Source organism: Macaca fascicularis, chromosome 2 (genome assembly GCF_037993035.2).
Source record: "Macaca fascicularis isolate 582-1 chromosome 2, T2T-MFA8v1.1".
In the NCBI taxonomy this organism is placed as follows: Eukaryota; Metazoa; Chordata; class Mammalia; order Primates; family Cercopithecidae; genus Macaca; species Macaca fascicularis.
In genome coordinates this window covers 109,515,801-109,534,766 of record NC_088376.1, presented here as the reverse complement: position 1 = coordinate 109,534,766, position 18,966 = coordinate 109,515,801, and the positions used below count along the sequence as shown (strand labels likewise).

Sequence of the window (18,966 nt, the reverse complement as noted above, 5' to 3'; positions counted from 1 at the left end):
ACAGTTTGCACTCTCGCAAGCATCAAACCCTGGTGCTTCTGAACTTGAGAGATGGCAAGGGAGGGACTGTACCATTTCAAAATCCAGAATCTGTGTGGTAAATACTCTGTGGAGTGGCCTGATATACTTCGGCTGGGCTGACAGAGAGCCAACCCGTGCAAACATGCAGAGGTTAAAATAAAGCAATAAAATGAAGGCATGTGCATAGTGATGACAGGACAACCAAGCTTTATTAAAATTATTCTGATATTATTCTTGGTAAACATATTTTTGAAAAAGCCAATTAAATTTATATGAAGAAAAAAGAATATTAGATTAATTTATTTTCAAACTATACTTTGACTATTGATAATTTTTTTAAATTTCTGCAGATAGGTGCATTTCTCTTCTTATAAAAAGAAAACAAGAATTCCATAAAGCTGTGTTTCCTAGGTGAAATGGTGGGGCATTACCACTGTGCAATGTTTAAAGTTTGACCATGAAGGTTGAGGATTCCTCTTGGTGTGTTTAGAGTTTAAAATATTTGGATTTCAAAATTAGAAGATAATTATATAGAAGCAAGGAGTGCTGCATGGAGCTTCGATATTAAATAAGCTATCTTTAGAGACATTTGGGATAATAACCTGGCGCCCATGCACAGAGGACTGACTTGACCAATAACTGCCATCAAGCACTGGGAAAGCATTTATAGGTAAATCCTCTCCCAGGTGGGGAAACAATAGTGTGAGGGCTGACAGGTATAGCAAAGGGACTCGGGGATTTGCATTGACTTCTCCTAGCAAAGTGACCTCAGTGTTTTGCATCTTCTTGTGTCAATGAAGCAGGAAGCTCTCAGCCAACATTTGTCCGCTTTTCAGTGTCCTCTGGATTGTTCCGCAGCCTCAGCTTAGTTTCTAGCTTCTGCTTCCATTCTTCTCTGAGCCTGAAAATAGAAGCCAAACACACACAGATGGAGCACTCATCTCCATGGCTGTTGGTTCAGGAGAGCTTTCTTCCTCTCCTGCCAGCCGCTGAAATTACGTGTATGTGTTCAGGTTTTAAAAGTCATGCAGAGGACATGCAAGTTTAAATATATATATTTATAATTTACTCATATTTATTTATTTATGTAAGTGTGAGTAAACAGGTTCTCATTTTTGTTAAAAGTACTTAATCTTACTTCTCTGAATTTTCCTTTGAAAATGTATTTAAAGTCAGGGAGAGTAAACCTGTCAGTCTAGACTTCTTTACACAGCAAACCTATCTTTCAACGGCAGAGGTGAAATAAAGATATTTTTAGACATACGCAAACTGAAAGAAATCACCAGCAGACTGTCACTATGTGACATGTTAAAGGAGTTCCTTCAAACAGAAGGAAAGTGACACAATATGGAAATCTGGATGTACACATGGAATGAAGAGCATCTGAAAAGCAACGATGTGGTTATATATTAATACTTTTTAAAACTACTTAAATCTCTTTAAAAATAGCCCACTGTGGTCAGGCACAGTGGCTCATTCCTGTAATCCCAGCACTTTGGGAGGCCAAGGCGGACAGATCACAAAGTCAGGAGTTCGAGACCAGCCTGGCCAATATGGTGAAACCCCGTCTCTACTAAAAGCACAAAAATTCCCTGGTCATGGTGGTGGGTGCCTGCAGTTCCAGCTACTCGGCAGGCTGAGGCAGGAGAATTGCTTGAACCTGGGAGGCGGAGGTTGCAGTGAGCTGAGATCATGCCACTGCACTCCAGCTTGGGTGACAGAGTAAGACTCTGTCTCAAAAAAAAAAAAAAAAAAAAGAGCCCACTGTTGAAAGTGAAACTGTTAATGATGTACTGTGGGGTTATAGCATATGTAGAAGTAAAGTTGTACTTTGTACAATAGCATAAAGGCCAAGAGGGGAGAAATGAGAATATACCATTTTAAGGTTCTTATGCTACACAAAAAGTGATAAAATATCACCTGAAGGCGGGCTGTGATAAGTTAAGGATATGTACTATATATCCTAAAGAAACCACTAAACACAAAGAGCAATAGTTAAAAAGCCAACAGAAGAGATAACATGAAATCATAAAAGGTACTCACTTGATCCAAAACAAGGCAGAAAAAGAGAAAAAAGGAATAAACAGCAGATGAGAGAAATAGAGGACACATAGCACGATGGTAGATTTAAAACAAATCATACCAATTAATGTTAATGGTGTAAACAATGCAATAAAAATGCAAAGACTGTCAAATTGGATTTTTAAAAGACAATATCTAAATATATGCTGCTTATAAGAAATCCACTTTAAATATGAAGACAAAATAGGTTAAAAGTAAAAGGACGAAGAGATAGTCCATGCTAAACCTAATTAAAGAAGGCTGGTGTGGTCATATTAATATCAAAGTAGTTTTCATAGCAAAAAATATTACCAAAGAGAAAGAGGGTCATTTTGTAATAAGGGGGTCAATTCATCAAGATGATATAACAGTCTGAAACATTTATGTACCTAATAACAGAATTTCGAAATACATGAAGCAAAATGTGATGGAACTGCAAGGAGAAGTAGACAAATCTGTAATTATAGCAGAGATTTCAATACCCATCTTTCAATAATCAGTAAAACAAGTATACAAGAAATTGATAAGGATATAAAACACTTGAACAACACTATCAACCAACTTGATATAGAATATTTATAGAATATTCTCCCTAACAACCACAGAACACACATTCCTTTCAAACATACATGGAATATTTACGAAGATAGAAAATATTCTGGGCTATAAAACAAGTCTCAATAAATTTAAAAGAATTCAATATGTTCCCCGTCTGCAACAATTAAATTAGCCTTAATAACAGAAAGATATCTGGAAAGTCCCCTAAATATTATGAAACTAAATAACAAATTCTAAATAACCCATAAATCAAAGAAACAACCATAAATTGAAATTTTAAAAAGTCAATTATAATAATATCAAAAATACAAAATAGAGGTAAATCTGACAAAAGATATGTATGACTCATGTGCTGAAAACTGCAAACCATTGCTGAGAGATATTAAAACAGACTTAAATAAAGGGACATATATATTGTGTTCATATATCAGATACTCTAAATATTGTTAGGACGTCATTTCTCCCTAAATTGACCTAAAGATTCAATTCCATCCCAATCAAACCAGCAGGCTGTTTTACATAACAGAAATTGACAAGTTGATTCCAAAATTCATATGAAAATGCAGAGAACCTAGGATAACTAAAACAACTTTGAAAAAGAAGAAAAAGTTGTCAGACTTACACCACCTGACTTCAAGAATTATTGTAAACCTAAGTAATCAAAACAGTGTGACATTGGTGCCAATGGACAAATAGATCAATGGGACAGATGAGTTATTAATTTTCAACAAACGTGCAAAGACAATGTAGCGGAGAAAGGATAGTCTTTTCAACAAATGGTGCTGGAACCACTGGATATGCAAAAAAAGTGAACTGCAGTCTGTACCTCACATTATATTAAAAATTAAGTCGCCGGGCGCGGTGGCTCAAGCCTGTAATCCCAGCACTTTGGGAGGCCGAGACGGGCGGATCACGAGGTCAGGAGATCGAGACCATCCTGGCGAACACGGTGAAACCCCGTCTCTACTAAAAAAATACAAAAAACTAGCCGGGTGAGGTGGCGGGCGCCTGTAGTCCCAGCTACACAGGAGGCTGAGGCAGGAGAATGGCGTAAACCCGGGAGGCGGAGCTTGCAGTGAGCTGAGATCCGGCCACTGCGCTCCAGCCTGGGCGACAGAGCGAGACTCCGTCTCAAAAAAAAAAAAAAAAAAAAAATTAAGTCAAAATATATTATTAATCTAAATGCAAAACTTAAATTCATAAGACTTCTAGAAATAAAACAGAAGACAATCTTTGTGACCTTGGGATAGGCAAAGTCTCCTTAGAGACAACAAAAGCAAAATCTATAAAAGAAATTTTTCTCATAAATTAGACTTGATCAAAACTGAGAACATCTCTGCAAAAGAGTAAACCCAGAGAAAATGAAAAGAAGACAATGATGAAGATGAGAGAAGAAACTAGCAAAATAGTTCTTATCTATTAAGGAGATATGGATATCAATTCAAACAGTAAGAAAAAAAAATAGAAAGGAATACAGAAAAAGGGAAACCGTAAAGCACTCTAAGTAACTAAGATGGTAGAAACAAGCCAGTTACAATAAATGAAAAAGGACTAAACTCACCAATTTATACTAAAATATGTCAGATTAGAAAAACATCCAATCCAACTATGTCCTTTTTTTTTTTTTTTTTTTTTTTTTTGAGAAAGCGGGGTGTCTGTTGCCCAGGCTGGAGTGCAGTGGCACTGTCACGGCTCACTGCAGCCTTGACCTCCCAAGGCTCAAGTGATCCTCCTATTTCAGCCCCACTCCTCCTTCCCCCCCAGTAGCTGGGACTACAGGCTCGTGGCAGCATGCCTGGCCAATTTTTGTATTTTTTATAGGGACAAAGTTTTGCCATATTGCCCAGGCTGGACTCAAACTCAAGTGTTCTACCTGCCTTAGTTTCCCAGACTGCTGGGATCACAGGCATGAGCCACCGTGCTCAGACAACGAGGTGCTGTTTAAAAAAGACACATCTAAATTATAAGGACAGAGATAAGTTGAAAATAAGAAGACAGAAAAAAGATATATAAGGCAGATGCTAATAAAAACAAGATTGGTTTGGCTATGTTGACAGACTTAATATAAAGTCTGTTAATACAGTTCTAAAGTCTGTTGATGAAAAGATCTTCAAAGAAAAAATCATCAGGGATAAAGTCACTGCCTAATAATAAAAAGGCTCACCTCACCATGAAGATATTACACTTCTGAACATGCATGCACCTAATAAAATAGCCTCAAAATACATACAGAAAAAATTAATGGAACTACTTGGATTGTGAAGAGGTGGTGAGCAAGAAGGGAAAGGGAAATTGCACTCTTTTTTTTTTCAAAATAACATTGTTTAGAAAACCTTTATAGTAGAAGATTTCAAGCATATAAAAAAGTAGAGAAATTAGTAATAAAGAACTCCCCTACAGCTACTCCCCAGCTTCCCCAGCTTAAGGCTGATCTCCTTTCCCACATCTCCCTTCTCCTGCATAATAAACAAAATAACTGTATTTAGCTATTTTGTCCTTAAAGTTAATAACTCTTTTAAAAAGAAACTACCTTGCCATTATCACACTTAAAACATTAACAGAAGGTACACGATATCATGAAATAAATATTTCATTGGTTGACAACTTCGAATGTCTTTTAATGTTGAACGTTAGGTTGGTTGAATCAGGACCTGAATAAAGTGCATACATTCCTATTTGTTGCTATATCCTTTAGGTCTTCTTTAATCTGGAAATTCTCCCTCATCTTTCCCCTTCCCTTGCAGTTTTTTTTTTTTTTTTGAAACCAGATTGTTTGTTCTGGAGAGTAGGCACAGTTTGAATTTTGCTGACTGTATTCCTGTGTGACTCTAACCCATTCCTCTGTCTCCTGTATATTCTGTTAATTAGTGGCTAGCACTAGAAGTTTGATTATTTTATTTTATTTTATTTTATTTTATTTTTGACAAACTACATCACCGGTGATATGATGGACGGCCATCAAATCTGTCTGGTTGTATCTCTCTTTTTTTGATGTTAGCAGATATTAATGATCATTAGATCCAATTTACTTTCGTTAGGTGTTGCCAAATGTCAATAGCTTCTTTCTACCCGTTGCTTTTCACTTGTGTTTGGAGCCTGGAGCCATGGGGGAGGGGCCCTGCAGCAGGAGCTGTAGTACAGGAGACATGAAGTCACTGCTAGAAAACAGGACCCAGAGCAGGAAGGGTGTGGGGAAGAAACAGGCAGACTTAGCCTCCAGTCCTCTTGTCTCCTGTTGACAGAACCTAGCCAGAAGCTGAAGGACAAGGTGATTCAAGGACTAGAATGGGAAGAAGGGTCAGCTGAGGGAGGAGAATTAATGGCGATGGGGGTCAAAGCAGATCAGCCTGGCAGGGAAGACAGGAATGGGAATGAGTCCTGGACCAAAGTAAGTAGGCAGCAAAGACCCATCTAAGAGCCAATTCCACGGTTTTCTTGGATCCAGTCAAGCATGCTTTTCTTGAGCACCTATTATATATCCAGTACTGCAGTACGACTTTGGAGAATACACAAGCGATATATAAAAATGGCGCTTTCTCCATTCCACAAATAGGGCAAGTTGTTCCCTTGCCTCAGGGTGTTTGCACATGGCATTTCTTCTGCCTAGAATGCTCTTGTCCATTCTCCTACCTTTGCTCAACTCTCTTCCCTAAGAGAGGAGGTTGGGGGGTGCCATCCTAGTTCCCTGGAGGGCTGGACCTCAGCGTGTGGGCTGCCAACTCCAGCATGCCAACACATCTGCACAGCAGCTCAACAAGCTGCTGGTGCCCAAGGGCCAAGTGAACCAGCTCTGAAGCTGGGGCCCCAGAAGACTGCAGAAAAAAAACTCTCAGACCCTGTAGTGGGCAGGTGGAAGATGGCAGCATCTGTGTCGCCTCCCTGACCAGTTCCAAAATGGGGGAGGTTTGTGCACACCCCTGTGTGCATCGGTAGCCCAGGTGCTCCATCTGCTAATGAAAGAAGACGATCAAGTTTGCGCTCCCTCTGCCCACACTCAAAGGGCAGTAACTCACCAGCATCCCTCTTCCTTCTCTTAGTGTCTCTTTCTCCATGATTAAAATAGCGATGAGGACACTGAGACCCAGGGAGATTTGGTTGCTCACCCCAGGGACCCAGAAGGATGAGCCCAGGCAGCTGGCTGCAAAGTCTCTGCTGTTCACCGCAATTCTGAGCTTGTTCCCACCCTTGCTCACTCTTGCAATTTTGTTTTCATCTTGTTTTTCTCCTCCAAGGGATATCTTCCTTTGGCGTATTGCTGCTGCCATATTAGAGCCTGGATTGTTAAATGGGAGTGCAGAAGAGGGAGGGGAACTAACATTCCTGAGCCCTGACCTTGAGTTTGGCACCAGGCTGGGTGTTGTCGGTACATTTCCATAGTCAAGCCTCCTAACAGCCCAATGATCGGGGACTTTATTTTCCATTTTGCGAAGGGACAACATAGAGTGTTAATTAGAGCAGCGCCTCTGGAGCCTGGCTACCCAGATTCAAATCAGAAGAGGGCAAGGAGAACAAATAAGTTAAAGTCTTCTGCCATCCTTTCGACCAAAAAGTTTACATCCTTGCATTCTTTTGTTATATGCATAGATACTGCATGTGTGTGTGTGTGTGTGTGTGTGTATACATATATATATATATATATATATATATATATATTTTTTTTTTTTTTTTTTTTTTTTTTTTTTGAGACAGAGTTTTGCTCTTGTCGCCCAGCCTGGAGTGCAAAGGCAAGATCTCGGTTCACCACAACCTCCGCCTCCCAGGTTCAAGTGATTCTCCTGCCTCAGCTTCCTAAGTAGCTGGGATTACAGTCGTGGCCACCACACCCAGCTAATTTTGTATGTTTAGTAGAGACAGGGTTTCTCCCTGTTCGTTGGGCTGATCTCAAACTCTCGACCTCAGGTGATCCGCCTGCCTCGGCCTCCCGAAGTGCTGGGACTACAGGCGTGAGCCACCACGCCAGGCCGCATGTATATATTTTTAGTATTTTAACAACCTGCACAATTTGCTTCAGAGGCTATTTTGTTCACCCCTTGGCTTGTGCGTCTCTTGGAGCCTTTGGTTTCTGCATCTTCCTCAGGCCAATTTCACTTCACCTGAGGCCTTTTGCCTGCTCCCCAGGGAACGCACACATGGTACAGGACTCTGAGCGGCCTAGCCTGGGGGACGAAGATGGCAGGAACTGCAGAAATGACTGGCCACCCGAATCAGCTTTCTATGCCCTACTACTGTACTTCAGCAGGTGGGATGGTAGTCGGGAATAAGGCTGAGGAGGTCTCTGTAAGTGGGAGGCTGGGTTCCCCTCTAGGGTTCAGGAGGGGCTTTGGGAAGGCAGCAGTGAGTTCACTGCCTGTGAATTAAGGCACGTCATCAGTCCAGTGGCCGTGCAGTCATGGGCCCTGCCGTCTGGACAGCACACAAGGTCTCATACTCCCTTACCACACATAAGCCATGGCCTCCTCAGACAGCTGGCTGAGCTGTTCCCTTTGAGGGGACAGAACTCAAAAGGGCGGTCCCTCCCTGCAGCCCATGATGGCTTTCTGCAGTGTGTGTGTGAGGGTAGCGAGCCTGCACTGCTTCCACAGCAAGGTGGCCGTCCTTTCCCACGGGAGTCAAGTCACTGCACTCCACTGCTCAGCAGACTCACTGGGCCAGAACAGGGATGCACATAAGGAGACACCCCGCCTTCCCCTCCAGGAACCACGCAGGGCATCTTGTGTTTTCACCCAAATGGGCGCTAAGAACCGGGCACTGCTTTCTTTGCTTGATTGCTTTTCACAGACACAGTGTTTGCCCCCCCGCCCCCGCCCCATTTACTGTAACCCTCATGTGCTAGAAGGTGACATGGTGACAGAGAGGATAGAGTTTTCCAGTTCATAAAGATAAGAATTAAAGGACTGTAAGCATGGAAAATTAAAATAATTTCCTCCTCTGAGATGCCCATCTGGCATTCTTCTGGGGAAATTAATTTTGCTCTTACAAAACAGACAAGATAATAATGGCTTGAAAGTCAGTGAAAGTTCATCAACGGTCACAAAGGTACCACTGGTGCAGAGGTTGATAGTAGGACAATTGTGTGGGGGCTCAGGGAACTCTTTGTACCTTCTGCTTAATTTTGCTTATAATTTAGAACCTGAAACTGTTGTAAATTATAAGATGTATTTTAAAAATGAATTAATTCTAAAAAGTAGACAAACAAGCCACATACTTTCTCAGTGCGCTTCTTCCCAGACGATGTTCTTCCGATTCTCGGTAGTAAGTCTGTTTACCAATTTCCCTTTCCCAGAAACGCTTGAGATCATGGCAGGTGTTCCGGCAGAAGACCTCCCGACGGGTGTATTGATTGTTCATCCCCTAAAAAAGAAAATAGCCATACAAATAACCAAAAAACATATGAAGAAATGCTCAACATCATTCATCATCAGGAAAATGTAAATTAAAACCACAATGAGATACCATCTTACTCCAATCCACCTTACTCCAATTTGACTGTTTAAAAGTCAAAAAACTAATAGGTGTTGGTGCAGATGCAGAGCAAAGAGAACACTTATATGCTGTTGGTAGGAATGTAAATGAGTACAACCTCTTTGGAAAACAGTATGGAGATTTCTCAAAGAACTGAGAGTAGATCTACCATTCGATCCAGCAATTCTGACTACTGGGTACCTACCTAAAAGAAAAGAAGTAATTATATAAAAAAGACACCTGCATGTGTTTGTTTATCACAGCACAATTCACAATTGCAAAGATACGGAGTCAAACTAAGTGCTCATTAACTGATGAGTGGATCAAGAAAATGTTGTGTGTGTGTGTGTGTGTGTGTGTGTGTGTGTGTGATGGAATACTACTCAGCCATAAAAAAGAACAAAATAATGTCTTTTGCAGCAACTCGGATCGAACTGGAGGCCATTATCCTAATGAAGTAACTCTGGAATGGAAAACCAAATACTGTGTATTCTCACTTATAAGTCGGAGCTAAGCCACGGGTTCATAAAGGGTTTATAAACAGAGTGGTATAATGGGTATTGGAGACTCAAGGGAGAGAGGTTGGGGATAAAATGTCACTTATTGGGTGCCATGTACACTATTTGGGTGACAAGTGCACTAAAAACCATGACTTAAACACTATACAATTTACCCATGTAACAAAAACCCACGTGTACTCCTAAAGCTATTGACATAAAAAAATAGAAGCTGAACCCCCATAAAACATGATCCCTGAGACTCTGCAGGGTATAGGCATCCTGACCCTGCTGTTGATGTGAGGATACCTGGCCAGCCACAGGACCTCTGCAAGTGGGAGGACAATGGTGGCCTCAGTGCTTGCTGCTGGCTGGTTGTCAGGACACAGTGAGATGTGAGTGCAAGCCTCCCACAAGCTGGCACCTGGCAAACGCCTCTGCCCTTCCTTCCTCCTCACAGAAGAATCATTTCTCAACTTCCGGCAGCAGGAACATGCACCAGGAATTTTGTGAACCTAAGTCCATTTCGTTATCACAACAGCTACATGAGATGGCCATGACCTTCATCATCTTCTAGGTGAGACATTTGAGGAGTGACAGGCTTCAGACTTCTGAAAGTTTCCAGGCCCTTTACTGAAGGGGTTTATCAGAGAAAATGGTTCCAGTGCCTGACACCCCCAGGGCAAGCTGCTTTGAGGTGTATGTGTTTGTGTGCGCATGCACACGTGTGGGCTCTTGTGTGTGGAATTATACATATCAGACACTCAAAATGCTCACTTTTTTACCTGCAGAAACTGCTCGACTTTCAGACCAGCTGAGTGGATACAGTAGAAAGCTCAAAAGCAGGGACTGCAGAAGCTCCTGTCTGCTGGTGGGAACCCCTGCAGAAGAGTATGGGGAGATGGGAGCCTGGAGAAGCTGGCCTGGCATGCCCCAGAGAGAATTTGGACCTGATCCCAGGAAGGGCTTTCAGTGGGGAAATGGTGGGTCCAGACAGGCATTTTGCCAGATGTTCTGGGGGCAGAGACTGGAGAGGTGAGAGCGTATGCAGGGGGAGAAGTGACTGGGCTGCTGGAGGAGCCCAGAGAGATGCTGTGACCAGGGTGGGAGGGGCAAGGATGATGAAGAGTGGACAGATTCACAGGAAACTCTGCGTGGAAAATGAAGGAGAAGGGCTGTCAGTGGGTACTGCCCTGGCTCTGCCTGTGCACAGATGGGAAATGTAGGAGGAGGAGGGCTATGGGGAGTGGGCTCAGGCTGTGCTGGATGGATGGAGTTTGAGTTTCCTGGGTGCCGACCCCCAGGGGGAAGCAAGGAGGGGTGCCTGACACATGGGTCTGGAACTCAGCATAGAGATCTGTGCCACAGGTCTCAGAAAGACAGACGGGGACAGTGGGGCAAGGTAGAAGGAGAAAGGGGTTTGAAGCCAGATGTTCACTCCAGACCTGTGTTTCCACTGCCTTGATGTGCCGTCTATTTGTCACATGGGTTCTCCTGGCCTCAGTTTTCTCATCTTTAAAATTTCTCTGAAGGCCAAGTTTGACTCCAAATGTGAAAGTGTTCTGCAATTTATAAAGTTCTGAATAAATGTAACCGATGAGCTTGGTCCTCGCCCACTGATTTTTCTGACTGTTGTCTGGCATAGGGAATCATTAGTCCAGCATAGGGACATCATTAGTCTGAGCTAATTAAATGTCATTGAAAACCCTGAATAACTGTGAATCTTTATTTACACACAATATTGAGTGTGTGGCTTCTTGGGTATATGACAGATTCATTTATCTCTATCCTTGATCTGTTGGCCACCATTTAGGAAAGCTTGGATGACAGTAGAAGTTCTTAAGTTGAACCATGTACTACATACGGCCATGCCCAGAGGAGCATTGGGTAAGAGCGTTTGTCCTATATTCTTTCACTTCTCATATGTCAGAGATAAGCCTCACCACGCCCACTCACTGGGAGGTGTCCCACATGTGTAAAATGGGAGATACATGTTTTTCTAAGAAATAGCAGAGCTCCCTCTGGGTTGAAGAGTGACATCCATCTCTACCTCCGTCTGCATAATGGTATTTTACAAACTAACTAGCTGTGTGTGTGTGTGTTTTGCTGGAAAATGCTGCTGACACAATGGTGAAAACAAGTAAAATCTCTAAGAAAAAATGCATTTCACTTTTTTTTTTTTTTTTTTTGAGACGGAGTCTCGCTCTGTCGCCTGGGCTGGAGTGCAGTGGCCAGATCTCAGCTCACTGCAAGCTCCACCTCCCGGGTTCATGCCATTCTCCTGCCTCAGCCTCCCGAGTAGCTGGGACTACAGGCACCCGCCAACTCGCCTGGCTAGTTTTTTGTATTTTTTAGTAGAGACGGGGTTTCACCGTGTTAGCCAGGATGGTCTCGATCTCCTGACCTTGTGATCCACCCGTCTCGGCCTCCCAAAGTGCTGGGATTACAGGCTTGAGCCACCGCGCGCAGCCGCATTTCGCTTTTAAACAAACTACCTTGTCTTAGCTTGTTTTAGTCATTGTCCTTACTATGGGCAGAACTGTAGTGGCTACTATCACCAATTTTGTAGCTTCAAGGAAACACAATTAATGATAAGTTTAGAAATACACTTTTAGGAAAAGATAAAAATAAAGCAGAAAGAGGGGATTAAATATGTTTAGGCCAGGTGCAGTGGCTCATGCCTGTAATTCCAGCATTTTGGGAGGCTGAGGCTGGAGGATCACTTGATCCCAGGAGTTTGAGACCATGCTGGGCAACATACAGAGATCCCGTCTCTACAAAAATAAAAAATAAAAAATTAGCTGGGCGTAGTGGTATGTGCCTGTGGTCCCAGCTATTCAGGAGGCTGAGGTGGGAAGATTGCTTGAGCCCAAGAGGTCAAGGCTGTAGTGAGCCATGTTTGTATCACTGCACTCTAGCCTGGGGGACAAAGTGAGACCCTGTCACAAACAAACAGACAAACAAACAAATATGTAATACCCCATCCTTCTTCACTCTAAAGGGCTGACACTGGGATAAGACAGGGCCCTTCCTCAGGGGACTTCAGATAACAGGGAGTGAGGCACTGGCACTGCATATGATAGGCACTGAAATGGGACACACAAGGAGGGTGCCCTGACCTGACCAAGGCTTTGGGGCTCCTTCTAGGGGGAGGGACTTGTAGGATGAATGGACAGGAGCACCCAGGGTGCAGGAAGTGGTCTGTGCAGAGACCTGCAGTGGGAACCTTGCAGAACAAAGAGTTGCAGAAACAGATTGGGGATTGCCTGAGGTCAGTTGCGGGAGGGGACTGAGGGCAAAGGAGCATGGGGGCTCTTTTTAGGATAATGGAAATGTTCTGTGTCTTGTTTATTAGTTATTTATTTATTTTTTAAGAGAGAGTTTCGCTCTGTCACCCAGGTTGGATTGCAGTGGCACGATCTCAGCTCACTGCAACCTCCATCTCCTGGGTTGAAGCAATTCTCCTGCTTCAGCCTCCCGAGTAACTGGGATTACAGGTGCCTGCCACCACCCCTGGCTAATTTTTGTATTTTTAGTAGAGACAGGGTTTCACCATGTTGGCCAGGCTGGTCTCAAACTCCTGACCTCAGGTGATCCATCTGCCCCCACCTCCCAAAGTGCTGGGGTTACAGGTGTGAGCCTCCGTGCCTGGCCTATATCTTGTTTATAATGTTGATTATATAGCAGTATACAATTGCTAAAACTTACCAAACTCTATATTTTAAATGAGTGAATTTCACTACATATAAGTTATTCCTCAGTAAACATAGGGGAAAAGCTTCTTCTGTCTTTGGACTAGAAGTTCAAGTTCCCTGGGCTGGGCACGGTGGCTCATGCCTGTAATCCCAGCACTTTGGGAAGCCGAGATGGGTGGATCACTGAAGGTTCGAGATCAACCTGTCCAATATAGTGAAACCCCATCTCTACTAAAAATACAAAAAAATTAGCCGGGTGTGGTGGTGGGTGGGCGCCTGTAGTCCCAGCTACTTGGGAGGCTGAGGCAGGTGAATGGCGTAAACCCAGGAGGCGGAGCTTGCAGTGAGTCAAGATCGTGCCACTGCACTCCAGCCTGGGTGACAGAGCGAGACTCCATCTCAAAGAAAAACAAAGAAGTTCAAGTTCCCTGGCTCTAACCTACCGGGAGACTCTGTTAGCCTCTTGTCATTAGGGTTTAGCCCATTTCTTCACAGGTAACGTGTATTTCTGTGAGTATTTGTGTTTCGATTTCCTAGTGTCTACAGTGAAGACAACTGCTCCTCTTAGTAGAAGTGTGATGAGGAGACTATCCATAGTTGGAAAGCTCTTGATAAGTAAATAGCTCTATTCCTCTGTATCCCCTCAGCCCAAAACGCCATCCAACCTTGTGCTTGAGAGAATTCATGCTGCTGCGTCCAGTCAATCAGCACCAACTTGGACGAACCATAACCTCTATAACCCTTAGGAATTTTACTTCACAAAATCAACAATTAATGCTTACAGAGAACGACCGCATGAAGGGCTGTGAAGACATTGATTCGGTCAAACCAAATGTGTCGCACTTGACCGCCTGTGAGGCATCTGTGCTGCCCCAGGAGCCAACTCACATTCGGCAAATCGACGGGAACAAAGGAACATTTGTCCCTTGTGAGCCTTAACGCTGTGCCAGCAATTTGATTTCCCAAGTCTCAGTTACCCAGAGTATTAAACTCAAATTGAGAAATCTGAGAGCTGCTTTTTTAAAAGAGGCTTTTGGCTTACACTGAGTGTGCTTGTGACTCTTGGCTAGGATGGTTCAATGCACACCAGCTGACTGTGCACACCACTCACGTACTTCTTGCCTATTCAACACCTGAGAGCAAGTATTTCATGATTATTTTTCACATATCCAAAAGTATGTTTAACCACCTTTCACATTTTTCTTTATGATTGGGGCTTGAAATAGAACAGAAGGGTTCCAGATCCAAGTAAGATGGAGGAAGTACACCCTAATCTGTCTCTCCAAAGAATGCAGCCTGGACAGAATGTGTGGTGCAGCTGTTTGAGGACTCTGAAAAGTAAACAGCAGCAGGTAGATTAGGGGAAAACCCCCAGAATTCCAGTTACCATTGAACAGTGCTAGATTTTCTGTTTTTACTCTGGTATCCCCCGTTTAGACTCAAGGCAACCCAGAAGTGGGAACAAGGATAGAAAGAGCTCTGAGAAGTCCTCTGGTTCCGGGGAGAAAGGGAATTGGAACTCTCACACATTGCTGGTAGACTGCAGGATGGTACAGGTATTATTGTGAAAAACAGTTTGGCAGTAGTTTCTTTTCTTTTTTTCTTTTCTTTTCTTTTTTTTTTTTTTTTTTTGAGAAGAAGTTTCCCTCTTGTTGCCCAGGTTGGAGTGCGATGGCGTGATCTCGGCTCACTGCAACATCCACCTCCCAGGTTCAAGGGAGGGTATGACTGCAGAGGCAAAGCATGAAGGAACTGAGGGGAACCTGATGGAATTGTTCTGCATTCTTCATGGCGGTGGTTACATGAAGTTGTATGTATGTTAAAATTCATAGAACTAGGCTGCGTGCGGTGGCTCACGCCTGTAATCCCAGCACTCTGGGAGGCCGAGACGGGTGGATCACGAGGTCAGGAGATCGAGACCATCCTGGCTAACACGGTGAAACCCCGTCTCTACTAAAAAATACAAAAAACTAGCCGGGCGAGGTGGCGGGCGCCTGTAGTCCCAGCTACTCCGGAGGCTAAGGCAGGAGAATGGCGTGAACCCAGGAGGCGGAGCTTGCAGTGAGCTGAGATCTGGCCACTGCACTCCAGCCTGGGCAACAAAGCGAGACTCCGTCTCAAAAAAAAAAAAACAAAAAAAAATTCATAGAACTGAGTACACACAAAAGAATCATTTTTTACTGTGTGTTAATTTAAAAATAAAAACTTTAAAAACGGAACAGAAAATGCTTTTGGTAAAATGCATTTTGACTGTGCTGATTTGATAAGATTCAGGCATGGAGAAGTCTCAAAGATTATTTACTGTCACTGAGACCCCAGTGAGCCCTGCCACCCAATTGTCCTGTGAACCAGCAGCACTGGCATCACCACGGAGTTGGAACAAGTGCAGAATTTATCAAGGCCCAAATCGGAATCAAACCCTGCATTTTCATTTCATCCCCAGAGGACTCCTGTGCATACTGCAGTTTAAGCAGCTCTGCTTCAGAATTACAAAGGCCGAAGCTAAGGTACAGCCTCCTCAGTGCTAGTCTCCCGAGAAGCCCACTGTGGTCGAGCATCTCTATTTGAACATTCCTTGAGGGTGTTCGTTCCTCTGGGGTATTGGCATCTCACAGTCCATATGTACTATTTTTCTCAGAGGCTGGTTAAGTGGACAGTGGCACCGATTTCCGGCTTTCTCACAGTTTAACTTGTTTTGATTGCATCATCGAATTATATAAATTAGGTATAGAAAAACCCCATTAGGATTTGTGAGTCATTCCCAAGCAGATGCAAGCAAGGGAATTCAGGGGGAAAGCTGAATCCCAGCCGCTGAGAAAGACAGGTTTATAGGCTTACAAGGGGCACATCCACTTCCCTTCCCGCCGAAGAGTGAGACGAACCTCCATCAGGCTCCCCCATCCACATCAAGTTCAACATCCTTTACCTTTGCGATGAATCTGCTGCTGCCTTGATGTGTTGTAACAGAAGGCAAGTGTTGTAACTCCTGTTTCCTCAGCTCTGGGGCTCTCAGAGGCCACGACCTGGTCCTGAAACCTCAGGGTCTTAATCTTTTATATGCAGAGGGGAGGAGTTACAGAAATGCCTTTGCCTGACAAGGTTACACACACCAAATTAGCACTAGAATCATAGAGATCTGAAGTGTAAAACAGTCCCCATCCCCTGCTCCCTCTGCCCACCCCAGGGGCAGGTAAGCTTCTGCTCTGGCAGGTTCTACAGAGGCCATGACTTGGCTGGAAGTAAAGTTAATGTTTAGAACATGCCCCGGATCATCTGTGAACGTGAATCCTTAGTGCATCAGGCCAGGCTGCCCTTTGCGGCCCAGGGGATAAAGAAGGCGGGATGGTGTGACAAGTCACACTTCTGGGTCACCTTACAGGATGACTTAGCGAGGCATGTTGTTCTTTGGAGCCGCTAATCCAAGGATAGAGCTGGGTGGGGACATCTCACAGTATGCTCAGTCCTCCCCTAATGGGGACAGGAACAGTGACCGTTTTCCAGTAAAAGGCATCAAAACAAAAAGTGAACCAAACTTTCGCTTCTCAGTTGAAAATGCCCTTTAGGTATTTCAAGGAGCATGGCATGTTCTTGAGTGAAACTTCTGGGGTGGTCCCCTGTCTGGAAACAGACCCAGTTCAAGTCATCATCACACCCTGCTTTGCCACTAATAAGCCTGCTTCTGACTTAGGTTACAGGAGTTGCAGTGTTCATACTAAGGGCAACACTGATATCACTGGAATATAATTAAAGGCAACAAAAATACCCATTTTGCTTTTTGTTTTTTTCTTCTGATAAATGTTATAACACAAGCAGACAGAATAGGATAAAAATGTTGTTTAAATATTTTTACTGTAAATTTAAATACCCATTTCCTCTTTAAAAAATTCACAGTGAAACTGAATATTTAATAGGTAGAAGATCATCTTGAAGGATTGGATTGTTTTGTTTTTGTTTATTCAGTGACATGCTAAATGCTAGGAAAGTCTTTTTCATTACACTAGATTCCTTAAACTTTATTGAAGCCGTTAGCAAGTCCTCCAAGAAAAAGCTTATAAAATTAAGCTTAAGTGTTGCTACTCCTCTTGGGCTCACAAATGATCGAAACGAAAAACAAAAACAAAACAAAACCCTAATCCACCAGCAGGAATTTCATAGCCTCCATAATTTGTTTACTTCAAAGCACAAACATTTACAATTTTTCCAGTTCAGCTGAATTTTGAATCAACAACTTTCTGAATTTCCAAATTTCCTTTCTGTTTATAATTGATTTAATGGACAGAGACTCCTACAAGGATCTTCTCATTTAGACTGAAGCCAAGTATCTTATTTAGAGTTAGAGTATGTCTTTAATCCATGTTACCCACAGACTTTCTCTGAGAAGTTTAAGAAGACTCCAGAGACAGAAGAAAATTTCTCTGTGGGGGTAGGAGTGGGCCGTGGTTGATTCTGTGTCCCCGTAGCCACAGTTGTTGACTTGGACCTGTTCCTGAGGTGCTCTCTCACATTTCAGGGTTTACAGTCATATAGGGATGGAGGGAGAGATGTTTAGCACAAGGTCCCTCCTGCTCTGACACCAGTGTTGTTCACATTATAGGCTAGGAAGCATTTAAAATTGTACTTAAAAAATCTCACAGCTTGGGAGGGGCCTGGGTGATAATAGAGCATGACCATTTCCCAATTTAGCAAGCTCCCATCTAGGTGTGTGTGTGTTATTTTTGCAAAGTTTTATATTTTCCACTTCATGGCTTGATTTCAAATAATTCTGATTAGCTCAAGCTATTTACCCCACTGGAAACCAAGCTCCTACCTAATGACAGGGATCCCACTAGAGGAGGGAGCTGTAATAAACTAAGTGGACAGGCCCTTTGCTTCCGCAGCTAGCCCTGGCAGTGTCAAGGTTCCTTCGCTGATGCCCAGACCCCTGTGGAACAGGAGCCCCTTCCTAGCACGCTTCCTGGACAGTGGGTGTGGTTGCATTTACTAGTACTTACAGACATTTCTGGCTCCCCTCCCTGTTCTGGACACAGAGAGGACTGGTTTACCCGACTTCCCTGCAGGGCCATGGGACCGGTTCTAGCAAAAACCTGGAAAGGAGGCAACTTGTCCCCTGGTGTGAGATTTTCCATGCTTGCTCCTCCTACTGCTGTGAACCCCAAAGCCTCAGGTTGCTGGAAGATTGCATAAGCCTGGGACTGAGTAAGACCTTGGATGGCCCTGAAACGTTGGCTGTAAGTTTTGGGAACAAAAAATAAACTGCCACAGTTGTATGTTTCAGAAAACTTGGTGTTGCCTATTATGGCATCATAAACCAGCCTTTCTGACTGACACACATATATATCAAATATAATTGTCAAAAACTAAGTATGCTGTGGCTGAAACTTTGTAAGATTTGTGTTGCTGCCATGGCAAAACTCTGTCTCTACTAAAATACAAAAATTAGCTGGGTGTGGTGGTGGGTGCCTATAATCTCAGCTACTCAGGAGGCTGAGGCAGGAGAATCGCTTGAACCCGGGAGGCAGAGGTTGCAGTGAGCCAAGATCGCACCATTGCACTCCAGCCTGGGCGACAGAGTGAGACTCTGTCTCAAAAAATAAATAAATAAATAAATAAATAAATAAATAAATAAATAAATAGATTTGTATTGTTGCTTAGTTTTAAAATTAACTACTATT

At 43.3% G+C, this 18,966-nt stretch overlaps 1 protein-coding gene across 1 annotated transcript; it reads right to left on the bottom strand.

Annotated features, from left to right (window-relative positions):
• Nucleotides 1-205: 205 nt before the first annotated feature.
• On the bottom strand, nucleotides 206-16,319 carry FAM240A (family with sequence similarity 240 member A). Its single transcript, XM_045385281.2, has 3 exons — nucleotides 16,221-16,319; nucleotides 8,846-8,991; nucleotides 206-922 (listed from the first exon to the last, which is right to left on the bottom strand). Exons 2-3 carry the CDS (start codon nucleotides 8,986-8,988, stop codon nucleotides 832-834), a joined length of 234 nt encoding a protein of 77 aa, XP_045241216.2. The 5' UTR covers nucleotides 8,989-8,991; nucleotides 16,221-16,319; the 3' UTR covers nucleotides 206-831.
• Nucleotides 16,320-18,966: the final 2,647 nt, after the last annotated feature.